Source organism: Mauremys mutica, chromosome 3 (assembly GCF_020497125.1).
Source record: "Mauremys mutica isolate MM-2020 ecotype Southern chromosome 3, ASM2049712v1, whole genome shotgun sequence".
Lineage (NCBI taxonomy): Eukaryota > Metazoa > Chordata > Testudines > Geoemydidae > Mauremys > Mauremys mutica.
The window spans coordinates 19982987-20003821 of record NC_059074.1 but is presented as its reverse complement, the minus strand read 5'-3'; the positions used below and the strand labels follow the sequence as shown (position 1 = coordinate 20003821).

At 39.0% G+C, this 20835-nt stretch overlaps 1 protein-coding gene across 1 annotated transcript in view; it reads right to left on the bottom strand.

Annotated features, from left to right (window-relative positions):
- The window catches only part of ATAD2B (ATPase family AAA domain containing 2B), a 149764-nt gene that overhangs the window by 121727 nt on the left and 7202 nt on the right, over positions 1-20835 (bottom strand). The window contains exons 2-4 of the mRNA XM_045011276.1: positions 6876-7030; positions 3333-3379; positions 763-916 (exon numbers count right to left, since the gene is read on the bottom strand). Coding sequence (XP_044867211.1) covers positions 763-916; positions 3333-3379; positions 6876-7030 — 356 coding nt within the window. The remainder of the gene's footprint in view (positions 1-762; positions 917-3332; positions 3380-6875; positions 7031-20835) is intronic.

The following is a 20835-nucleotide window of genomic DNA, read 5'->3' as shown; positions in this document are numbered from 1 at the left end:
CTTTGGCTCAATGTAAACACAAATGCAGGCGTCAGTATCACAATCTTATCACATTACCATCTTTATAGTAGATTGCTTTCCTATTACTATATTGAGGAGGAATAGGAGTTGAATAAAAAAGGGGTTCAAATTCAATTAGGGAAAAAGTAACTCAAGAGAAACTTATAAACTGATACCAAGTTGTTACTGAGAACATTGAAAAAAGCAGTTTCTGTGAAAAAACTAAAGTTCAGCAGAATATATTTTTTATCAGTAATAAAGATCTTACTTAGCAATTACAGAACATTTTTCACGTTTAAAACATTTTGCAAACACTGATACTCAGTATCTCTCAAAGGTAGCTATTATACCCATTTTACAGAAGAGAAAACTGAGACAGGGAGGTTAAGTGACTTGCCCAAGGCAACAGAGGAAACCACTTTCAAAGCAAGGAATTCCTAGCTCCCACTCCTGTGCTGAGATCAACAGACTGTGCCTTCCTCTCTGATCAACTTTATCTGCACTGTAAAGTCAAAAAGTGACACCAATCCTGTATGCAGTATCTCATTATCAACAAGTGGTAAAGAAACAGCTAGAAACTTGTTGACATTTTATAATTCAGCCATACAAGCAAGATGTACCTAACTTCCAACCGTTGTTGTTACTGTTGTTCATTTATTGAAATGACATTTAGATAGAACTGCAATACAGGGCTTTCTAACTGTTTTTAACAAAAACATCAAGATGCTTTGTGACGTGTGCAACTGAAGTATCCACACATACCTGTTTACTAGCTGATCAAACAATAAACTCTGATTCAAAGTTTCAAATCTGTTTTTCCTGGACCGACAACTTTTTCTCACTTCTATATCTCCGTTTATGCAAGCATGGTCCCCATCTCCCTTTTTTTCCCCTCGAAGGGGATGGCTTTTGAGAGCTAAGAGAAATTTGTATTACTACTTCAAAATGCAAGAAACAACATTTTTACAAACAAAAATTCAATAATCAGATTACTTAGCAAGGATAAGAAACCAAATTATATTAAGAAACAGAGTCAGTTCCCCCCTGAATGGGCATCCTGACATATACTGTAATAAGAGGTATGTGTTTTAAGTCCCTACCAATGTTATTTTACTAACTGTACTTCTGTGCCATTTGGACTATTTACTTGTACATAAATATATATTTTTTATGGTAAGTTTGTATTTGAACACCAAATATTCAGTATTTTAAAGTTAACATTAAGACTGTCATTCACCCCTTGCACAGTTTCAGTTCTTACTCTTTCCTTTAAGTACAGTATCAAAAGGTTTTATATTACTGATACAATACAATTTTATTTTGCATAGAAATCTATGTATGCTACTTTGTCCAGTGCCTAGACTATGGAGACCCATTTTTAGTTGGTTCTTTAGGCACTACAGCAGGGGTCGGCAACCTTTCAGAAGCGGTGTGCCGAGTCTCCATTTATTCACTCTAATTTAAGGTTTCGCGTGCCGGTAATACATTTTAATGTTTTTAGAAGGTCTCTTTCTATACGTTTATAATATATAACTAAACTATTGTTGTAAGTAAATAAGGATTTTAAAATGTTTAAGAAGCTTCATTCAAAATTAAATTAAAATGCAGAGCCCCCCAGACCGGTGGCCAGGACCCGGGCAGTGAGAGTGCCACTGAAAATCAGCTCGCGTGCCGACTTCGGCACCCGTGCCATAGGTTGCCTACCCCTGCACTACGGTAATAAAAGTGATTAATTATTTACCAAAATACTTAATGGAATTGAATATACTCTCAGACTCAATACATAACTAAAGGAGACAGAAATTAAGAAGTATAGACATGAAAACTGGATATGGTTTCAGTTGAGATTTGAAATGAACTGGCAAACTGCTAAGGTGAAGATTCACAGGAACACTGTTCTAGGTGGCGGGAGCTGCAGACATAGCAGGTCTCAAGAACAGTAGTGAAACAGTGTGCCAAGCCAGAGCAGGCCAGGTATTAGGTAAGCAAAGGGACTGGATAAATTAAAGATATCACTAGCAAGAAATAGACCAAAACAAGTCCATGAAAGTAAAATCTGGGATCAATGGCAGGTCTACACTTGTAACAGCACATAGGGTACACTGCACACTCAGCTAGCTTAGGCAGAAATACCAGTGTAGACAGTGAGGCACTGCTTAGGCAAGTAGAGTAGAGACCCGCCTGATCCTTAGGGTATATACCCTACACGGCTCTCTACATGCCCAAGTAGTGTCTTCCATACCTATGCCGCTATTTTTAGCAGTGTAGTGTCCTGCTGTCAGAGCCTTTCCCTGCTGACGTGAAAGACTCCAAACATGGGATAAGAGACTGGCAGGGAGGAGGCAAGGAGAAAAGGCTCTAGCAGCTCCCCACTGCCGCAGCCTTTTCCCAGAGCCTCCCACTGCCACAGCCTTCCACTGCCACGTGTAGCTACACATCACAGTGAGTGTGGACACAGCCTGCCTTTCACTGCAGTGTGTAGCTGTACATAACCTACACGTTGCTGCAAGTGTAGACAAGATTATGGCCAAGCGACACCAAATGGGAATTCTGAATTGGGAAGAGACACGGAATTATGTTTGAGGATGCTCCTTGTGCCTAAGAATACAATTCTGTCACAGACATCATGGATTCAGTGACTTTTTCTAGGGAGGGCTGCAGTAGCTGTCAGCCCTGGGGCCAGCCGCCAGAACAGCTAACCGGCGGCCAGCCCCAGGCCCACTGAAGTAGTGGTTCCCTACCACCACAGCAGCAGCTGGGGGTGGAGCAGCAGCAGTCAGCCCCTCCCGCAAGAGCAGCGGTGGGGCTGGAGCAGCTGCAAGCTCCAGCAGTCCTGGAAGTACTCTGTTTGTCCCTATCCCCGTCCCCCTCCCATGGTATTTTTACTAGAAGTCAGGGACAGGTGGCAGGTAGAGCCCTGCTAATCTGTGGCTGTCCGTGGATTGGATGCAGATGCAAATTTTATATCTGGAGCCCCACAAATCTTCAGCTATCCACTTTATATCCATGGCCCACATTTGCCAATCAGATGCAGATACAAATTTTGTATCCATGCAGGGCTCTAGTTGCAGGCTTCCGTGAATTTTTGTTTATTGCCTGCGACCTGTCCCTGACTTTTACTAAAAATACCCGTGACAGTATCTTAACCCTACTCATGCCCAAAGGAAGCATCCAATAAATTATCTGAAGGAATCGGAGAGAAAACAGTTTCTTGTAAACACAGGGAGAAACACACCGATGAAGGTGTCAAAATATATGCATTTGAGAATCATCAATATAAAAGTAGTTAAGATTAAATATAAATATAAAATAACCAGAGGGAAAACACTCACATAAGCTACGTCCAGTTGGTAATGTAGCACCAGCCTGAGACGTTAACCTGGAAAACAATTATATTAAATATGAAAAATATATCAACATTTCATTTACTACATAAAAGCTACAATGAAACCAACACTTTTGAAATAGAAATCCTTAAGTGTTATACATTGAGCATAATTTAAAGCATTTGTAAAAGATACTCTCAAGAATTTGGCTTGCATCTGAAGCTGGAACTGAAGTCGGCATTGGCCACTGTCAGAAGACAGGATACTGGGCTAGATGGACCATTAGTCTGACCCGTCCTTGTGTTCTTATCATTATACTAATATTTTATTTTTATACTAATAAACAATTTTAACTAGTATCACCATACTGAAAAAGATACATCAATATCTGTTCCACTAATAGGCTACACCACTTCACTTATGTCCCCTCCTGTTAAAGAAGCCCCACCACACAAGTTCCAGAAACAGTACTCTTGCTGCTGCTAGTCAGAAGCAAACACCATTTAAGCTCTTAATGATTTGGTCAATAACTGAAATCAATGAAAACTAAGCAATAAAAATGAACAGGGCCAAGTTATGAAAACAAAAAAATTAAATCTATTTAACAAATCTAATAACTGAAGGGAAAGAGAGTGACATCAAGTTTACTTAAATCAATAGTAAAAATATTACTTAAGACCTCAATCATAAGTATTCTTGTTTCTTTTTTTAAAGTTAGTTTTCCTAAAGGAAAGTTAACTCCCAATGGGTTGGTATGAGAGCCAAAACAGGATACAAACCTCTTCCAAAAACTACATGGGTTAACAAATTATTGTACCATATATTCAGTCTTGATTTTTACATTAGAGTAAAAGACTGTATTTCTTATCTGTTAAGACTAACTTATTAAAACATAAATTATACAGTTAGAATTAAAATGTAAAAATGCCCTAAAATCGTGATAGAATATTAGCTGAAAATAACCTGTTAGTACCAGTATATATAAAATCGAAATAGATTAGTCAAATCAAGAATTTATATTCATATACCGCCTGTCATCCTGAAGGATCTTAAGTGCTTTACAATGTGTATAAGGACCACTGAACTGCAATAACTATTGTGCACAGCGGAAGGCGGGTGGGACAACTGATTTTAAGTTGGAAAGTGAATAAATTAACCAGCTGAAAAAGGAAAAGGGAAATCATTTGACCCAGGCTTCACTGCCCCTAAACTCTTGCAAAAATGTCTACTTCTGAAGAGATGGATTTAACTAGGACATGAGCTTCTGCTATTATTTACCTGGGAAAGGCGTACAAATTTTTCATAAAATAAGGGACTCACCATTGTAGACCTCAAAACTTTGTCACAGTGATGGATAGGAACACATGGGAGAATTGCATCTGCAAATCATGACCCTCTCAGGCATTTTTGACAAACAAACATTAGTAATGGCTTTATGGTCACATGTATTTGTTGCTTAATACCAAAAAGCAGAATCTCCACACAGGTTATTATGTATGGCTCTTCTGGGCTTGTTCAAGTAGCCCATTGCTAAAATTTTATTTTAATCTCAGTTCTCCACTTTAAATCTAGTTTCTGTAACAGATCAAGATCCAGTCATCAGACACATCGTAGGACTTCTTAAAGGAGCAATGATGTTAGCCCAATGTCCTGGCCAAATTTCAGTTCAGGCAAATTGAGTTCACCTAAGTGATATTCTTCCAGGATCAATTAAAAAAAACCCTCAGATTTTATTTAAATTAACTTATTTTTTAAAAATAAACCTGTATTTTATTTAAAGTTAAATTTGAAATTGACATAGGTGTAGACCTAAATTTATTATAATCTATTATAACTGTTTACAGTAAATAAAAGAATAATATTAAGCAGTACATGTTTGCTGCCCATTTTAAAGAAAGTCTAACCACTGGACTGGTGGAAGTCACAGAATAAGCATCTGGAACTGGAGTTTTCTGAAGTGATAAATGTTTTTGACATCAGTAGCCTCTTCTGCAGGTGCAGGGAGAAGATTTTTTTCATTTCACTTTATTCAACTAGTCTAGTTCAATGACTAGTTCATTTAAAGTGAAGAGACCAATTGGGAATTGAAAAAGCAGGAAAGCTTGCTTTCCCCTTACAATCTATCAATAAAAGACAAGGTCTGAAAGGATGAGACCTACACTAGTTCTAAAATCTTAAAGGACAGATGACATAAACTACCAATTCAATTCACTAACTATAAATAATACTTCCTTTTTTAATGTAAAATAGCTTTTGATAAACTTTGATACTTCTTTTTGTGTATCCAGCACATTAAAGGAAGTTTATTACAAAATAAAAAAAATTGTGCATTTTAATTGCATTTGAATTTCCATCCAAAGAGAGCTTGACAAATCACAAGTAAAAAAATTAATCTAATAAATAAGAAATTCACCATTTTTAACATAATAAAAATGTAACAGCTAAGAATATGAATAAATTCAAATTAGCTAGGTAATTGTTTAAATAAATGTGTGTTGAGATAGTGTATCACTCTGATTATCAAAAAGAAGCACTACATTTTGCATAAAGGCTATACATAGTTGCAATTCAACGTATCTTATTGGTTATCAACAAACGAGAATCAACCTTTCTTTAGGAAAATAATTAGAAAGTTCAAAAGCAAAGCATGATTAAAATCAATTATTTTAAACAAGGTTTCTAGTTTGCTGCTTTAAATCATGATTAAAAATCAGTGATTTAAATTGCTTTGACTTAAATCAATCCACCGTGTATTCTTTACATCTTGTCTAAGAGCTAAACTGTTGTGTAGTGCTGGTGTAGACTGTTAAATGACCAGCATATCAGAGGTGGCTGTATATGCTCCAAGATGATTTCTGAAAGACGCATGCTATATAATACACTGTAGTCATACAGTTCTCAGTTTAAATAATCACCTGTCTTATCCACATCAATTTGAATCAATTTGGTATTTAAATGTGTCCCACCTTAGGGGGTGTTGCCTTATAATTAGCTATTGTAGTTCCCATATGCTAACAGTAACAAGGGTGACTTTGTCTCTCACTTACTGAGTTTAAAACAATATGAAACAAAGAATGCCTAGTCCTATACAATATGCAGTAGCAGTTACAAGAGCCAAGATCAGTGTTCAAACAAGCTGTTCCAAGCACAACAGCTTCAGGCTTTTTCTTTGTGTCCATATATTCACATAATTACTTGAATCCAATTGAACCTCTTTAAACCTGGAAACTTTTTCTTAAAATTAAATCCATTGGTCAGAAAATGAAACAAATGTCTCCTTCAGTTGTGGCTATATGGAATGCGTAGTACTTTGGCCTGCTTCTAAATTTAGGGTCAGCTGCTTATTCCTTGAGTACATAGAACTCCTAATGAAGTCACAGAGTTCTGGATGCACAAAACAACATAAAATTGGACTCCAACACATTCCACCATTCCCATTTTAACAGATTAAGTGGTGTCACATAAGGAGGAACACAACCCCTTGGATTCACATAGTTCTTATTCCAGAAGTAAGACAATGCAGACTATAAGAAAAGTGCACCAGATTACCTGGACTGTCCAGCTGAAATGCTCCATTCCTCTCGCTGCCCAGTACTGCGTGATTTTGATTTGTCTTTGCACACCGGATCAGCATGTTTCAAGGTACGTTTGGCTGGAGGGGATATGTGGCTATCACTCAAACTACCATCACTACCTTCATCTTTCTGAAAGAAGCAAAGCATCACACCACATTTGATTGGTTCATTTTTACACTTCCATAACAAAAATAAGATTCCACTACTCACCTAAAGAAAGTCAAACCCAGTTCACACAAACATAGCAGTGCTTTATTGATGCTTATGGAACACATGACACATGTACAGTAACTCCCCGCTTAACGTTGTTTCGATCTTACGTCCTTGCTCCATTACAGAACATGCTCCATTTAAAGTTATGGAATGCTTCGCCATAACGTTGTTTGGTTGTCTGCTTTGTCCACAGCTGGCAGCCCCCCTATCAGCTCCCCTACGCCCCTCCCACAGTGCCTCCTGCCTGATGGCAAACCCCATGGATCAGCACCTTCCCCCCCCCCCCCCGCCTTCGCCTCCTGCCTGCAGCAATCAGCTGGCTTGCGAGGTTCAGGAGGCAGGAGGCAGGAGGGAGGGGGGAGGAGGGAGGACTCGGCATGCAGGCTCCCCCCTTCCCCTGCCTCCTGAACGCCGCAAATCAGCTGATTGCCGCAGGCAGGAGGCGGCGGGGGGGAGAGAGGAAGCGGGCCCCGAGTCCTCACTCCTCCCCCGTCCTTCCTGCCCTGCAAGCCAGCTGACTGCCACGGGCAGGAGGGCAAGGGAAGGAGCGAGGACGCAGCGTGTGGAGTAAAGGGGGGGGGGGGAGAGAAGAGGTGGGTTAAGGGTGGGGGCTTGGGGAAAGGGGTGGAGTGGGCGGGCCAAGGGTTGAGCCCCCCGCCCCCGTTGCTTGCAGAGTAGGGGAAGCTGCCGCTGCACAACGTGCTTCTCCTAGCCTACAGCACCTTCACAGCCTCCTTGCCTGCCTCATTGTCTCCAGCGCCAGTGGGCTGTGCCTGTGTGGGGTAAGGCGGAGGCACCTCCCAACTACAGTACTGTACTGTATGGCAAAAACCAATTTCCCTGGAACCTAACCCTCCCCTTCCCCCATTTACATTCATTCTTATGGGGAAATTGGATTAGCTTAACAACGTTTCACTTAAAGTCGCATTTTTCAGCAACATAACTACAACGTTAAGTGAGGAGTAACTGTACCTTAAAAATGCACACATGCTGAATGCTAACTCACCAGTTCACCTAGCAAAGAAAGACTTAACACTGGACCTGATGAGTGTAAAATATTAAAATTCTGTACTTATCAATAATTCTTTATAATGCTTCTAAACTAAATATTTCTAGTTTTCTAAAACTCAATGTACTGTATCCCTGGAAATATTACTGCCCTCACTATTACTGTAATTCATAAAACACCTTTTCTCTCTATTGTACTACTGAATTTTTTTAAGTAGCTATTAGAATAAGAAACAGCAAGATACTATGACTGGTTCTCTCTCATATCTTTAGCAAAGTGATTAACACATGAATTCTAAAGCATGCATCACCAAATGTCTGGGCAATTTTAGGTTTTGTGTTTTCAGTTAAAAAATGTGCAAATATTGAGATATCTATCTCAATAAAAAATGAAAAGTGTTATAGATATTTTCAAAAGCTTTTATCAGAAATCAAAAATATTTAAAAAGAAATTAAATGCTTTTACCTTTTTCAACACTCTTCCTTTACAGTTTTCAATAAACAGCATAAAGAGTTAGTAGAAAGAATACTTCTAAATACCATACTATGCTGAAATTGCTATTAACCACATTGATCCATGAGGAAAAAAAGCAGACGAGAGATAGCAAGACATCTTACCAGACCCAAAAATAAGTGACATACACGATTTCTAGCCAACTAAAAACGTCCCTTCTTCAGTGGGAATTGTCCATAATCAAACAAAAAATGTAAACATTAAAAAAATGCAAAAAACCCAGCAGATTTCAGTGAAACACAATCTTTTCCCACCAAAGAAATTACTCAAAGTTAAAGATCCATCCTAAGTACTGTGTACTATCTTTCTAGAGGGTGCATTAACTACAGTGATGGCAAAATTCCTTCCGTCATTGTAGCAAGTTTCTAAACTATGGTACTATAAAAGCACAGCTGCAGCACCATAGACAAACCCCACATTCTTTGGACTAGAAAGCTGTCAGGTAAACTTTTCAAGACTTGTCCCTTCTACAAAGAAAACTGGCTGTGGGTTTCAGTAAAATACGAAAGTCATCTTTTATTATGTCTACTATAGTAAAAATCCAGTGATTTGCCATAATGAAATGATGTATATATTACCAATAGGGTGCTGGTGGTTAAAGTGTAGTGGAAGAGACATACTGTCATGGAGAATAGAAAACTATATATACACAGTATGTTCTGACACAGTATGGAACTTGTACCAAAGTTAAGCTAAGAATTCAACAAAAGAATCCTGATTGTCTGACAGAAGAAGAGGAGTCCAATGTAGAGGCTGAGCCACTTTCACGTGCCAGTATAAAGCCAAAAATGACTCCCAAACTGCACCAAATGTAAACTAGTCACACAACTGGCAGAAACAGCACATGAACATGGGAAACTGCTGACCCTTTCAAGGCAGAAGTGAAAGATCTATGCACAAAATACAGCACCATCATAAGATATAGAATAAATGATGGTGATGGAATTGGAAGCCAACAGGAGACAAATGAAAGTAGGTGATGAGAACATAAAGAGGTAGGTGGCCATGTAGAGCCTACCCTGACCCTTCAAGAATGGAATCTGGTTTTGGATCACTGTGAAAAGATCAGAAAATAGAATGAAGGGCAGAGGCAGATGAGGATACTAAGATCTAGCAAGAACCAGACAGAGCATATTCAATTGATGGTGCCTCTATATGAATATTAAGAAGTGTACCCAAACGTTTTGCATATTGTTATTTTTTCTCTTTGCAGAAAGCCAAATCATCACACAACCGTTGGTTAACATCACTTGGACTTTGCACTTCTATTGCATATATCTAATGTGCTGTCAAAGTACTTTACAAGCATTAATGGGTTTAGCCTCAACACCACTGTGAAGTACTCAAAGACTGCAGGAGATAACTTGATCATAACAACCCAGCCAGAAGAAAACAAGAGGCAACTTCAGAGACCTGCATAGGAAATGACTGTACAGGTAACACTAGAGAGTTTTCCAATGAAGAAGGTAAATTAAATAAGAAATAATCAAGACTGTGGGAATGGGGAATTTGGGATCACACAGCAGCAGTCTTAATGTGGAGATTACACAGCTTCTATTGCAACAGCAAGACACTCAATCTCCTAGGTAGCAGGGCTATTAGAAATGTCAGGAAATGTTTAAACTAGGAACAAAGTAGAATTTTACTCATACAGAAACTGATTATGCATCTCCAATTTACGCATCAGGCTTTATGGGCTGCCTAACTAGAATGACAAACTGCAATTACTCAAGAGTAAAACAATTAAGAAACATGTATTTTGGAGGAGGGTTTGGCAGGTGGAGTTTTGTTACACATGCAAAGGGAGAGAAACTATTACAGTATTGGGCAACTGGCTAAGATTCAGCCCCATAAATGTCATATTATAAGATCTCTCCATTTACAAAAAACATACATTTTTGCCCGTGTTGCATGTCATATGTTAATTAACCCATGTTAAAAATCCCAATTTTAACATTTGTTAGTTAGTTAAAGTAACCATGTGAGTTAGCCTAGCAAACATGTAAAACTATAACTGCCTTGTCTTCACTAGGATCCAAATACAAGCTAGCTTGACAAGGATTAAAGAGACACTTTTTTCCCCAATGAACATACAGATTGGCTTTTTGCAGATCTAACTCCTTATAATTTTTTTTAAAGTATTCATCTCTTATCCAACAATGCGGAATCAAATTTTAAAACTTTAAAATAAAGCAGTGGTTTTGGATCCCAAAATCCTATTAAAATTCAGATAAATCGGTACTAGAGCTCTCCACTCTAACTCCCTAACATTAAATGGTCATCAAGGCTTGTTTCAAGTTATAAAATAAATGTTCATTACCAAATCTATTTTGCAACTAACAACCAGCAAGGTCTATACCTTGAATCCACTGAACACTCATAAAATTATAGTCCTGTACCATAACCTACAGCCACATCTGTACATGCTGTGTGAACTGCCAGAGATGTGTTCTGTGCTATTACTGAAGTGCACCACTATTGCAAGTCAATCTTAATGAACAATTCCTTTCTGAAATGCCAGGAGTTAGTCTGTGCAACAGAGAAGCAGAGTTGCAAGTGAAGTCGCAGCACTGGTTTGAAACTAGACTGAGTGGTACAGAAGAACAAAGCTGAGTAAAGAAGAAAAAGACAGGAACAACAATGTAATACTGCCTAAAGCCATTTGATAACTTGCTGTAAACTTAATATCACACCATTATTAAAATCAAAGCAGGTTTTTGCCTAACATAGGCTACAGTAACTTTTAATTATTCTTTATTACTTCTAAAATATTAATTCTTAACCTGTTTAGAGAAAGCTACAAAATACTAGCACCTACCATTAACCTCATTAATCTGAGTGTGAGACAATCAAGCCCACTCCAAATACAAAAAGCACCAAGCCTTGAATTAGATTTGATGCAATAGATGTTGTAGTCTATGCAACATTTTTCACCGTGAAACCCTGAAAGCTAGCACAAGGAAAAGACCTAAGTTATTTTGATTCCCACACACAGTAAAAGTTAATCTGAAATGTTGAGTCCAGGTCAGGTGGGAAAACAACAGGACCCTTTCAGGTTTCAGAGTGGTAGCCATGTTAGTCTGTATCAGCAAAAAGAACGAGGAGTACTTGTGGCACCTTAGAGACGAACAAATTTATTTGAGCACAAGGAGAGGAGAGCAGACCTCAGGGGCAGGAGGTGGTGGCAGTGACTCAGGTTCAGGCAGAAGAGTTGAGTCAGAAAATGATTCAACCCTCTCAGGCTCAGATTGGATGGGCTTGGGTCCAGGTCAGACCTAAAAATTAGACCTGAGCAGACCTCTAGGGCCAACAAAGAAACAAGCACTGAGATAGGCTCAATCTTCAAAATTAAGTCAGCACTGAAACAGCTGTTCGGGCAATAAAGCAATGAGCAGCCTTAAGACTATTGTGAAACCATGGCACTGGCGCTGGTATCTCACGTGCTGATAGCAATGCCGTCACCAGAGTGCAGAGAACACCCACTAAAATATCTTGGTAGTGCCAGGGTGTTGGCTGAAACAATATTGAGGCAACACAGTGGCAGGAACAAAAACTCTGTTCCAAAGCACCGAGACAAATGCCAGGCCACTGCACAGAAACACGTGCTAAAGGACCATGAAAATAAAGTAGTTCTAAAGCGCATGGAAGCACAAGGCCTGAAAAAATTTGCCTAACTGTACTGGACCTGACTGGAAGAAGAGGATACCCAGTGAACCTCAATGTGATACAAAAGAGCTGGAACAATAAAGCAGTTTCCTCCAGGAAGCTCCTTTACCAACTGAAAGTAAGGAACTGACTAAAGTTCGGAAGGTGCCGATTACACTCTCTCTAAGAGGAGCACAATGGGCATGCTCTTCACTACTACTGTTGTGCTCAAGAATAAAAACAAAACTTCACAGCTAGGGGAGTCTGGTTAGCCTCATACTAAGGGGCAAAGAGCCAGCGGTGAGAATCCTGCACAGGTGGTGAGCCAAATTTTCTGCTAATCTAATGCCACTTAAATTAATGGACTAATGCCAGCAAAGAATCTAAGTGTAAGATATGCATGCAGGTTTATAATCCATTTACAGTCCTCTTACTTGGATGGAGAAAGGGGAGAATGAAGGGAAAACGAACTTACACTTTTTAAAAATATATACTGTATAAATACACCCATACACACGTGCACAGAGGAATGTTTCCTTCTCTATACTTTTAATCTACAGTCATGTCAAATACGAAATTCAACAAAACCTGCTTGCATGCAGTATTGTTATATTTTCAACTGTATCCTTCCCTTTCAATATTTTTAATTTCTGTTCCGGAGTTCTTCTATCCTGCAGAAAAACATATAGCAAGATCCAGAGGCTAGAAGTTTAAGATAGACAGATTCTGAGTAAAAATAAGGCACAAAACAATGAGGGCAATTAACCATTTGAACAATTTACCAAGAGTAATGGTAGATTCTCTATCACTGGGAATTTTTAAATCCAGACTGGTGAGCTGAGGGCCAGGGCCAGAGCCTGAAGCCCAATGACTGGAGCCTGCTGCCTACCACTCCAAGGCTGAAGCCCGAAGCATGAGCCTCACCACCCCTGGGAAGGTGGGGAACTCACTGGCTGCCTGCTCCTCCAGCGTTTGTGGGCTCCAGAGAGGGGCAGGGCTCAATGCCTGGTGGTGGCCCTGGGGGAGGGTCCACTGCTTCCCTCCCCCCATCACTGCCCAGGACGCTGAGCCCGCAAGAAAAGCCCCTGGTGGATGCATGCGGCCTCAATGGCCACATTTGAGAAATGCTGCTCTAGTTCAAACAAGTTAATTCAGGGAAGCCTTATGGCCTGTGTTACCCAGGTCGTCAAACTGGATGATTACAATGGTCTGTTCTGGCCTTCTCAACTATGAATCTATAATGCACCTATCACAATGTTGTTACATGTATTTGTAACATTTTAAATATTAATAAATTAAAGAACTCTCCATGTAGGGATATTAAAGAAGGTACTAACAGTGATTCCCCCAAGTAACAGTGACCCTCCCAGTTTCACCAAGTACAAAAATCTTTTAGTTCTTCTGTTAAAATGTGTAAGCTCCTGTCTGCAGAAAACATTGATTGTATCTGTCCTGTGAAAGATACTTTATTACTATGTAAAACTTACAAACAAGTTAATTGACTTTAAGAACAAAGTGAACACTATGTTACCACCCCTGCTGTAAGCCTTAAGCCGTTAATTGACTCTGCTAAGATATGAAATGTATGTTGATGAATGCTTGATGCATGTGAATGGTTAGGGAGGTGCCAGCCTAGAAAGGATCCATCGGCCAAAGAATGTGTCAAGTGGACCACCAGACAACCCCCGGAGGGTAAACTGAGATCCAACCCAAACACCTGGAAAGAATGTGCCACTTTACACAGTGTGGAGCCACCAGGAATGTCCCATCTGCTGATTGAGTCAGCAACAGCTCCCATAGACTAACATAGGAATTAATTCCTATAAGAATAAACTCCAAAAACTGAGGACTTTGAGTCTCTGGTTCTGCGGCCAGCCTCCAGGAGCATCAGGTGCATCTGACACAGACTCGGCTCCATCCTCATGACCAAGATACCTGGCCAGTAACTTGGCATGAGCAACTTCTAGGCTGGTAACTATAACACCTATACAAAACTTGAATAAATGATATTGTGTGTGTGTGTGTGTGTGTGTGTGTGTGTATATATATATATATATATATATGGAATAAGTAGTAATAGAAATTAGTCAAACAACGTTTACTTTTGTCTTTTGCTTTATTATTATATTTACAATAAATGTGGCATCCTTGCCTTATCCCTCTTAATAAGATCCTGCTGGTTTTTATTATATTGGTATAACATCCAAACTAGAAACTAAAGAAAATAACTCAATGCTCCTTCTCAACCCACTTCTTTAGAAGAAGACTTCAGTAAATAGATCAGGCCTTGCAGGATGGCCCAAGGATCAACAAATGTATGCCTTGATGAAGCAAGGAAGGGGAGCAAACTCCAGAGCCCTTCACTGATAAATGCCTGCCCCGAAGCATACAATGGGCACTGCTATCTAAAGCATTTCAGATGATCAACTGTCAAGTTAACGGACAGAGATAGGCAATCTCTAGCATGTAGAGGATACTAAACATAAAGGATTTATGGTTTTAAAAAGTTACAAGCTGCTATCCAAGAGAAAATGAAAAAAAAAGATCTCTTAGTTACAGCTGCTGTCTGGATATCCAGAAGCAACCACTGTTCCCACAGGTTTACTGATTGAGGAAAGTTGCTGATGCAGGACCAGCATATGCTTTCTCATCAAAGAGGTCTCTGACACTTCTGGGTGTTTCTCAAACCCACAAGTGCCACCTTTGTTTTATTTGAACTACACTTCAACCAAAAAATTTATAGTTCCAATGTGATCTAGGACTGGGCTTGAAAAAATTTACCATTTCCTGATAAATACAAATGATTATGAATTAACCTAGAAGGTCATCATCCACATGGATAATGAAGTCGTCAATTCCGACAAGCCTTGACAATTCCAACCAAGCTAAGAAGTAACTCAGGGTATGACTACACTTACAAATCTGCAGCGCTGGTAGTTGCAGCGCTGGTCGTCCAGCTGTGCAGGGCCAGCGCTGGTGTGTGGCCACATTTGCAGTATTTGCAGCGCTGTTGGGAGTGATGCATTATGGGCAGCTATCCCAGCATTCAAGTGGCAGCAACGGTGCTTTTCAAAAGCAGGGGTGGGGTGGGGCGTAGTGTGACAGGGAGCGGGGGGAGAGAGAGAGAGAGTGGATTTTTGGAGCCAACACTGTGTATTAGCTTCCTGACTTGAAAAATCAGAACATGTTCCCGATCCCTTACCCTTAACTCTTAACTGCAAACAGCCTGCAGCCAACACGACTCCCTTTCTCCCCTCTGCCCCCGCTGTTTCTGTCAAGCAAACACTCACTCCCTGCCTGCCTCATTATCTCATTTGATTGTTCACAGATTGATCACAGCAAACAGAAGCTGTGTTTGTAGATAAACAGCTCCGGGATCAACGGAGCTATGGAGCTCGGAGTTCACAACAAAACAAAGAGAGGCTGCATAACAAAACAAAGAGAGTAATTTATAAAAGCATTCTGGGATACATCCTTATACCCTGGAGGCCAATCACAGCGCTGGTGTGTGGCCACACTTGATGACCAGCGCTGCAGCACCAGCGATGGAATCCTTATTCCCCATGCTGAGTGAGGTGTACGGCCAGCGCTGCAGCCAGGGAGTTGCAGCACTGGATGTGCCCTGCAGGTGTGGCCACTTACTAATTGCAGCGCTGGTGGAGGCTTTCCAGCACTGCAACTCGCCAGTGTAGCCATACCCTCAGTTCGCTCAGGAAATCAGAAGTGTAATAGTAAAGCAACAATATAATCTAATCTCATGATTTTTACTAAGTGGGCACTCTCAATTCAATCTAGTTTTGGAATAAGAGTTCTGATACATTTAGGCCACTTCTACAACTTGAGAATTTCAGAAGATTCCCATTTGTGCAACTATTGATTCAGCGGCACTGAAATTTGTATCAGTTGACGCCCTGGTATTAAAAAAAAAAAGTTTCCATCATGGTAAAACCAGCTCTCTCAATCATCTATTTTATTGAATAATATGCCACACTATTCCCATGTCTTTAACCTGTGGCCACATCCAACTAGGGTGACCAGACAGCAAATGTGAAAAATCAGGACAGGGGGTAGGGGGTAGGGGGTAATAGGAGCCTATATAAGAAAAAGACCCAAAAGTCAGGATTGGCCCTATAAAATTGGGACATCTGGTCACCCTACAAGCAACACAATTATTATATTGTTCATATCATTTCAGCAAAACTTGATACAATAGTTTTCCACCTATTATTTTACTCCCTTCAACATCTATAATCTTGTCTCCCTCTTCTACTATTCGCCAACATATTCAATTTCAAGATTTTTAAATTAATTTCTTAACTACGTAGTTTTAAAGGTGTCCAAATTATTTCAATTACTATTCTCTTCTTTCTCATTTTACAAATACCAAATTAACCTCCTGAAATGTACTTGTATTAAACAACTAAATGTTATCAGGAAATTTCCTTTACCAAAGATACTCAGAAGTATCTCTACTTCTGCCTTTAACTCCTTGAAATGAGATTTATGATTTGTAGACATTAACATTGCTCATAAGAGCAATGTTTTTACTAACCTTAGAAAATCTGGGGTCAGTAACCACTGCTTATTTGTATATTCTGAACAGCAGTGCAAACATGTCTCAGGGTATTGATGAACTGGGTTACTAAAGGATTTTATTATTTAAGATGGATGTAACAAGTAGGGAAGAAAACGAAGAGGTGACCTGCTAAAGAATTTATCTTGTTTCTACCATACCAGGCAGGCCTGTTGTGATGCCCTATTTAGAATATTACTAGTTTTTTCTTGAGGGAAGAGGGATGTTCTAATAAATACTATACAATGTGGGCTCACTTTATAAGCATTTTTATTCCTCAGACATAAAAAGATACACACTTTTTCCAAAAGAAAGTCCAGGTCTAGATCACATTGGCACTGTGCACTTTGTGGTTGAAGTGCAGTTCAGATAAAACAAAGGTGTAGTTTAAAGCTGTGTAATTCTGTACACAACTGAATCTAGCCTAATTAGGCCTGATACTCTTTTGTATCTGTCCTTGTACACCAATACACTTTAACAACCTATTTGTTTTTTCTGCACCTAGCCTATTAAACCATCGCAGCCAAACAAATACACAAATGCAAAACATACTCGGCTGATGAAGAGCTGACTAGGAGTGCAGATTTGGGGGGGGGGGAGGGGGCCGAAACTGTAACAAAAGTTCTGAAGTCCATTGTCCTGCCTTCTGGGAGATTAAAAACTTGCAGAGTTTTCCACCATGTTCATACATGTCCATGTCTCCCACCCCATCACCAATTTGAGGTGGAAATCTGGATCTTCAATTTTACATGCTAGGAGAGATGGAAAGAATTCAAGATTACTGTCTAACATCTACATTTCAGCCTATTCTTCCTGGTCTAGATTCAACCTATAATCTTTATAGGGAAGCATGGGATGGGACTCAGGAGACCTGGATTCAATTTCTCACTTTGAAACTGATCTGCTGGGTGATCTTGGGCAAGTCACTTTCCTCCCTATACCTCAGTTTCCCCATCTGTGAAAAAATGGGGATAAGGATACTGACCTCCTTTGTACAGCACTTTTAGATCTACTAATGAAAGTGAGGTAAGTGATAAGTATTATTAACTATAATCAATAATATTATATTTGGGGTCAGTCATTTTGACTGAGTCATGGAAAGGTTCCATAGCTTCCTTGAGCTGTTTTTTTGGTTTTGTTCTTGTATAGTTCTAGATCTTTGTTGTTAATTAGATCAAGTTAGATTTCCCAACACTGACAGTAGTGTCATACTCCAGTAATTTGTCAAATTCCTTCAAAACTTCTTTCAATTGCTTTTGTAAATTTAGTGCTTTCTTTTACAGTCTTTTGCAAAATTCTTTTACTTAAGTTCTCTTCATGCTCGGTGCAAATTTAATCATATTTTATGGTAGTTGGAAGAATATAGAGCAACACAGTCTTACTAAAAATTCCATCAAGTGTCACTGGAGAACTAAAGCACAAAGCCTGCTTCTTCCATTCAACCAACCATGAAGGCTGATCATGGATGCCAAAGTATTTTCTACCTTCTGCAATGTACTTAAGGACTGTGTTATGGGTTGCTTCTTTCTCAGGAAGGTTTGGATAGAAATGCTGAACCACTTACAGGACAGAAGATTATGATGTTTGCACCTGAGCTCTCCTCTTTTTCATTTTAATTTGGTTGTCTGAGGAAAACCACAAAGAACTCTCCTTGTCATAATTTTCCCTGAATATTTGGATGGCACATTTAGCTACTTGGACATAATATTCTACAGGTTTCTTTTCTCACACATACTCAAAAGCATTATGCAGAAATACATTTTCCCCTGTATGTATACATGCAATCATTACTTTGTAATTACTTCATATTCACCCATCTATGCTGCATCAGTGTCAATGATTATTTTAATTCTTTAAATTTTCCTCTGTTTCTTTATTTAAAGCATCTAGTAGCAAGTTTAAATTTGTCTGGAGAAATATATTTGTGATGAGTGCTTTAATCATTTATTTAAATTGCTCACTTTGTGCTAGGTTGAAAGGTGACATTTATTGCATAAAAAAGATTGCGACTTTCTTGCCAAGTCTTTATTTTCAACTGTTTGTATTCCATAATCACAGACAGATTGTTGGGGTTTTTGGATGCCAAAGAACAGAAAACATTCCTGATGCTGAACAGCTGCTGACCAGCCTTGGAACTGACTTCATAATGATTGATGCTACGTTTCAATAGTGACTATGGCATCAGAAATACCTTACTTGCAGAATCATCAAAACTTTGTGTCTTTTGCTCCTCTACTTCAATAATCAATCTTTAAGTTAGTGGCACATTTGATAAATCTGAAGAAGCCTATTTTCTGAACTTTTAAAAGAAGCATGAATCCCTTTCCACTCACTACTTCATTCTTGACAGTGTTTACATTTTACATCAGAAGAATCATCTTCATTAGTATATTCAATTTTTTATTTCCTACAACTTCCTTCAACTTCAGACATGTCAAGTCATACAGATGTTTACTAATAACTAAAAACTAACTCCCACTCTTTTCAAGTATTGATGAGCAGTTTTGAATTTACTAATTAGAACAAGAAACAACCACCTAGTGCAGTGGTGCTCCATTTTTTTGCATATTGGTACCCAATTTTCTATACGGGGACCACCCCATTTACCACTATGAAAGGGACAGAGTATTTGCAATTACCCGATACCTGTTCACAACCGCCACATTAAGAGCCCCTGATTTAGTTAAATTACCACCACAAAAATTGAAGAATACAAAAAGTTAATATAGTTCAATATAAAACTGGCTATCAGGCATCTTTCCCACCTTACAGAAATTTTTAGATTCTATTATCAAAGCATTTGAAATATATATTTAGTTCATGTAAATATTTAATGGCAAGTTCAAAAACCAAAAGAAAAAATATTCAAAATCTACCATACACCAGCTTGGTTTTTTCCTTAGCATTGTTTTCCTTCCCTACAGCCCAAACTCCAAGGCTACACATAGCAGTTTAGAACTACATTTAGAAACTACTGTATTAATTTAAACTTAAAAAGGGGGGAATAATATATATAATTTGTAAAAGTTATTTCGGATTTATGATGTAAGGTGCTACAGAAATATCATACAAGGTAGACAGCCAAATTTCTTCCTCTCTACTGCTACTGAAACAGCAATGTTTGTTGTATGTATTTTTAGTTGGGTCAAGAAAGCCTAAAGTGTATGGCTAGGCACTCCTTTTGGCACTCCTATAAATCTAATTAAATAAATAAGCAGAATGATTTGGGTGAAGATCACTGAGCAAGAGGATCGGAAGAATGCTGGGACCTGAAACATCCATAGCAGTTGGACAGTGACCAGTAGGGTTGTGGGAATTGAGACAGGAGATTTGGTAGGGGCAGCAGGAACACTAACTGAGGAGCAAAAAATGTTCCAAAAGGTAATGAGGAAGTAAGTTAATGTAACAAGACCAGGCTCAGAGACCAGGAAAGTGAGTAAAAGGAAAAAGGAGAGCAAAACAAAAAGCCAGCAGCCAGGGAGAAAATAGCAGAGAAAAAAGGATGGAGAAATATACCTGGAAAGATACATAAGCTCATTGTCCTCCCTCTCTCTGCACTAGAAGTGGTGTGAGGGCCTTTACTGCCCAAACTGGGAGTGATATATTAGTAATAAAATATATAACACACTGAAATGACCAGGTCATAGCTACAACCTGAGTAGCAGAAGACTAAAGGTCATCCACGCCTAGGTACTGGATACTTGGTGTGAAAAGATCTTTATAAAGATTTATACAGTAATAAATTCAATTACTGGGCTGAACATCAACAGTTTATCAGTATATAGCAGTTTAGGGCAGAAAGTACAGAACAATATACCACATCCAACTGAAAGTACAGGGGGAATTGGGTGATCAGAATGTAATTACCTGAGCTAATTACCTTGCAGAACCCCAAGCTAAACACAGTTCTAGCAAAAAATGCCATGGGATCTTTAATGAAAAGTGTCTGTGACCTGTTTTAAGACTCATCTGAAAGATGGC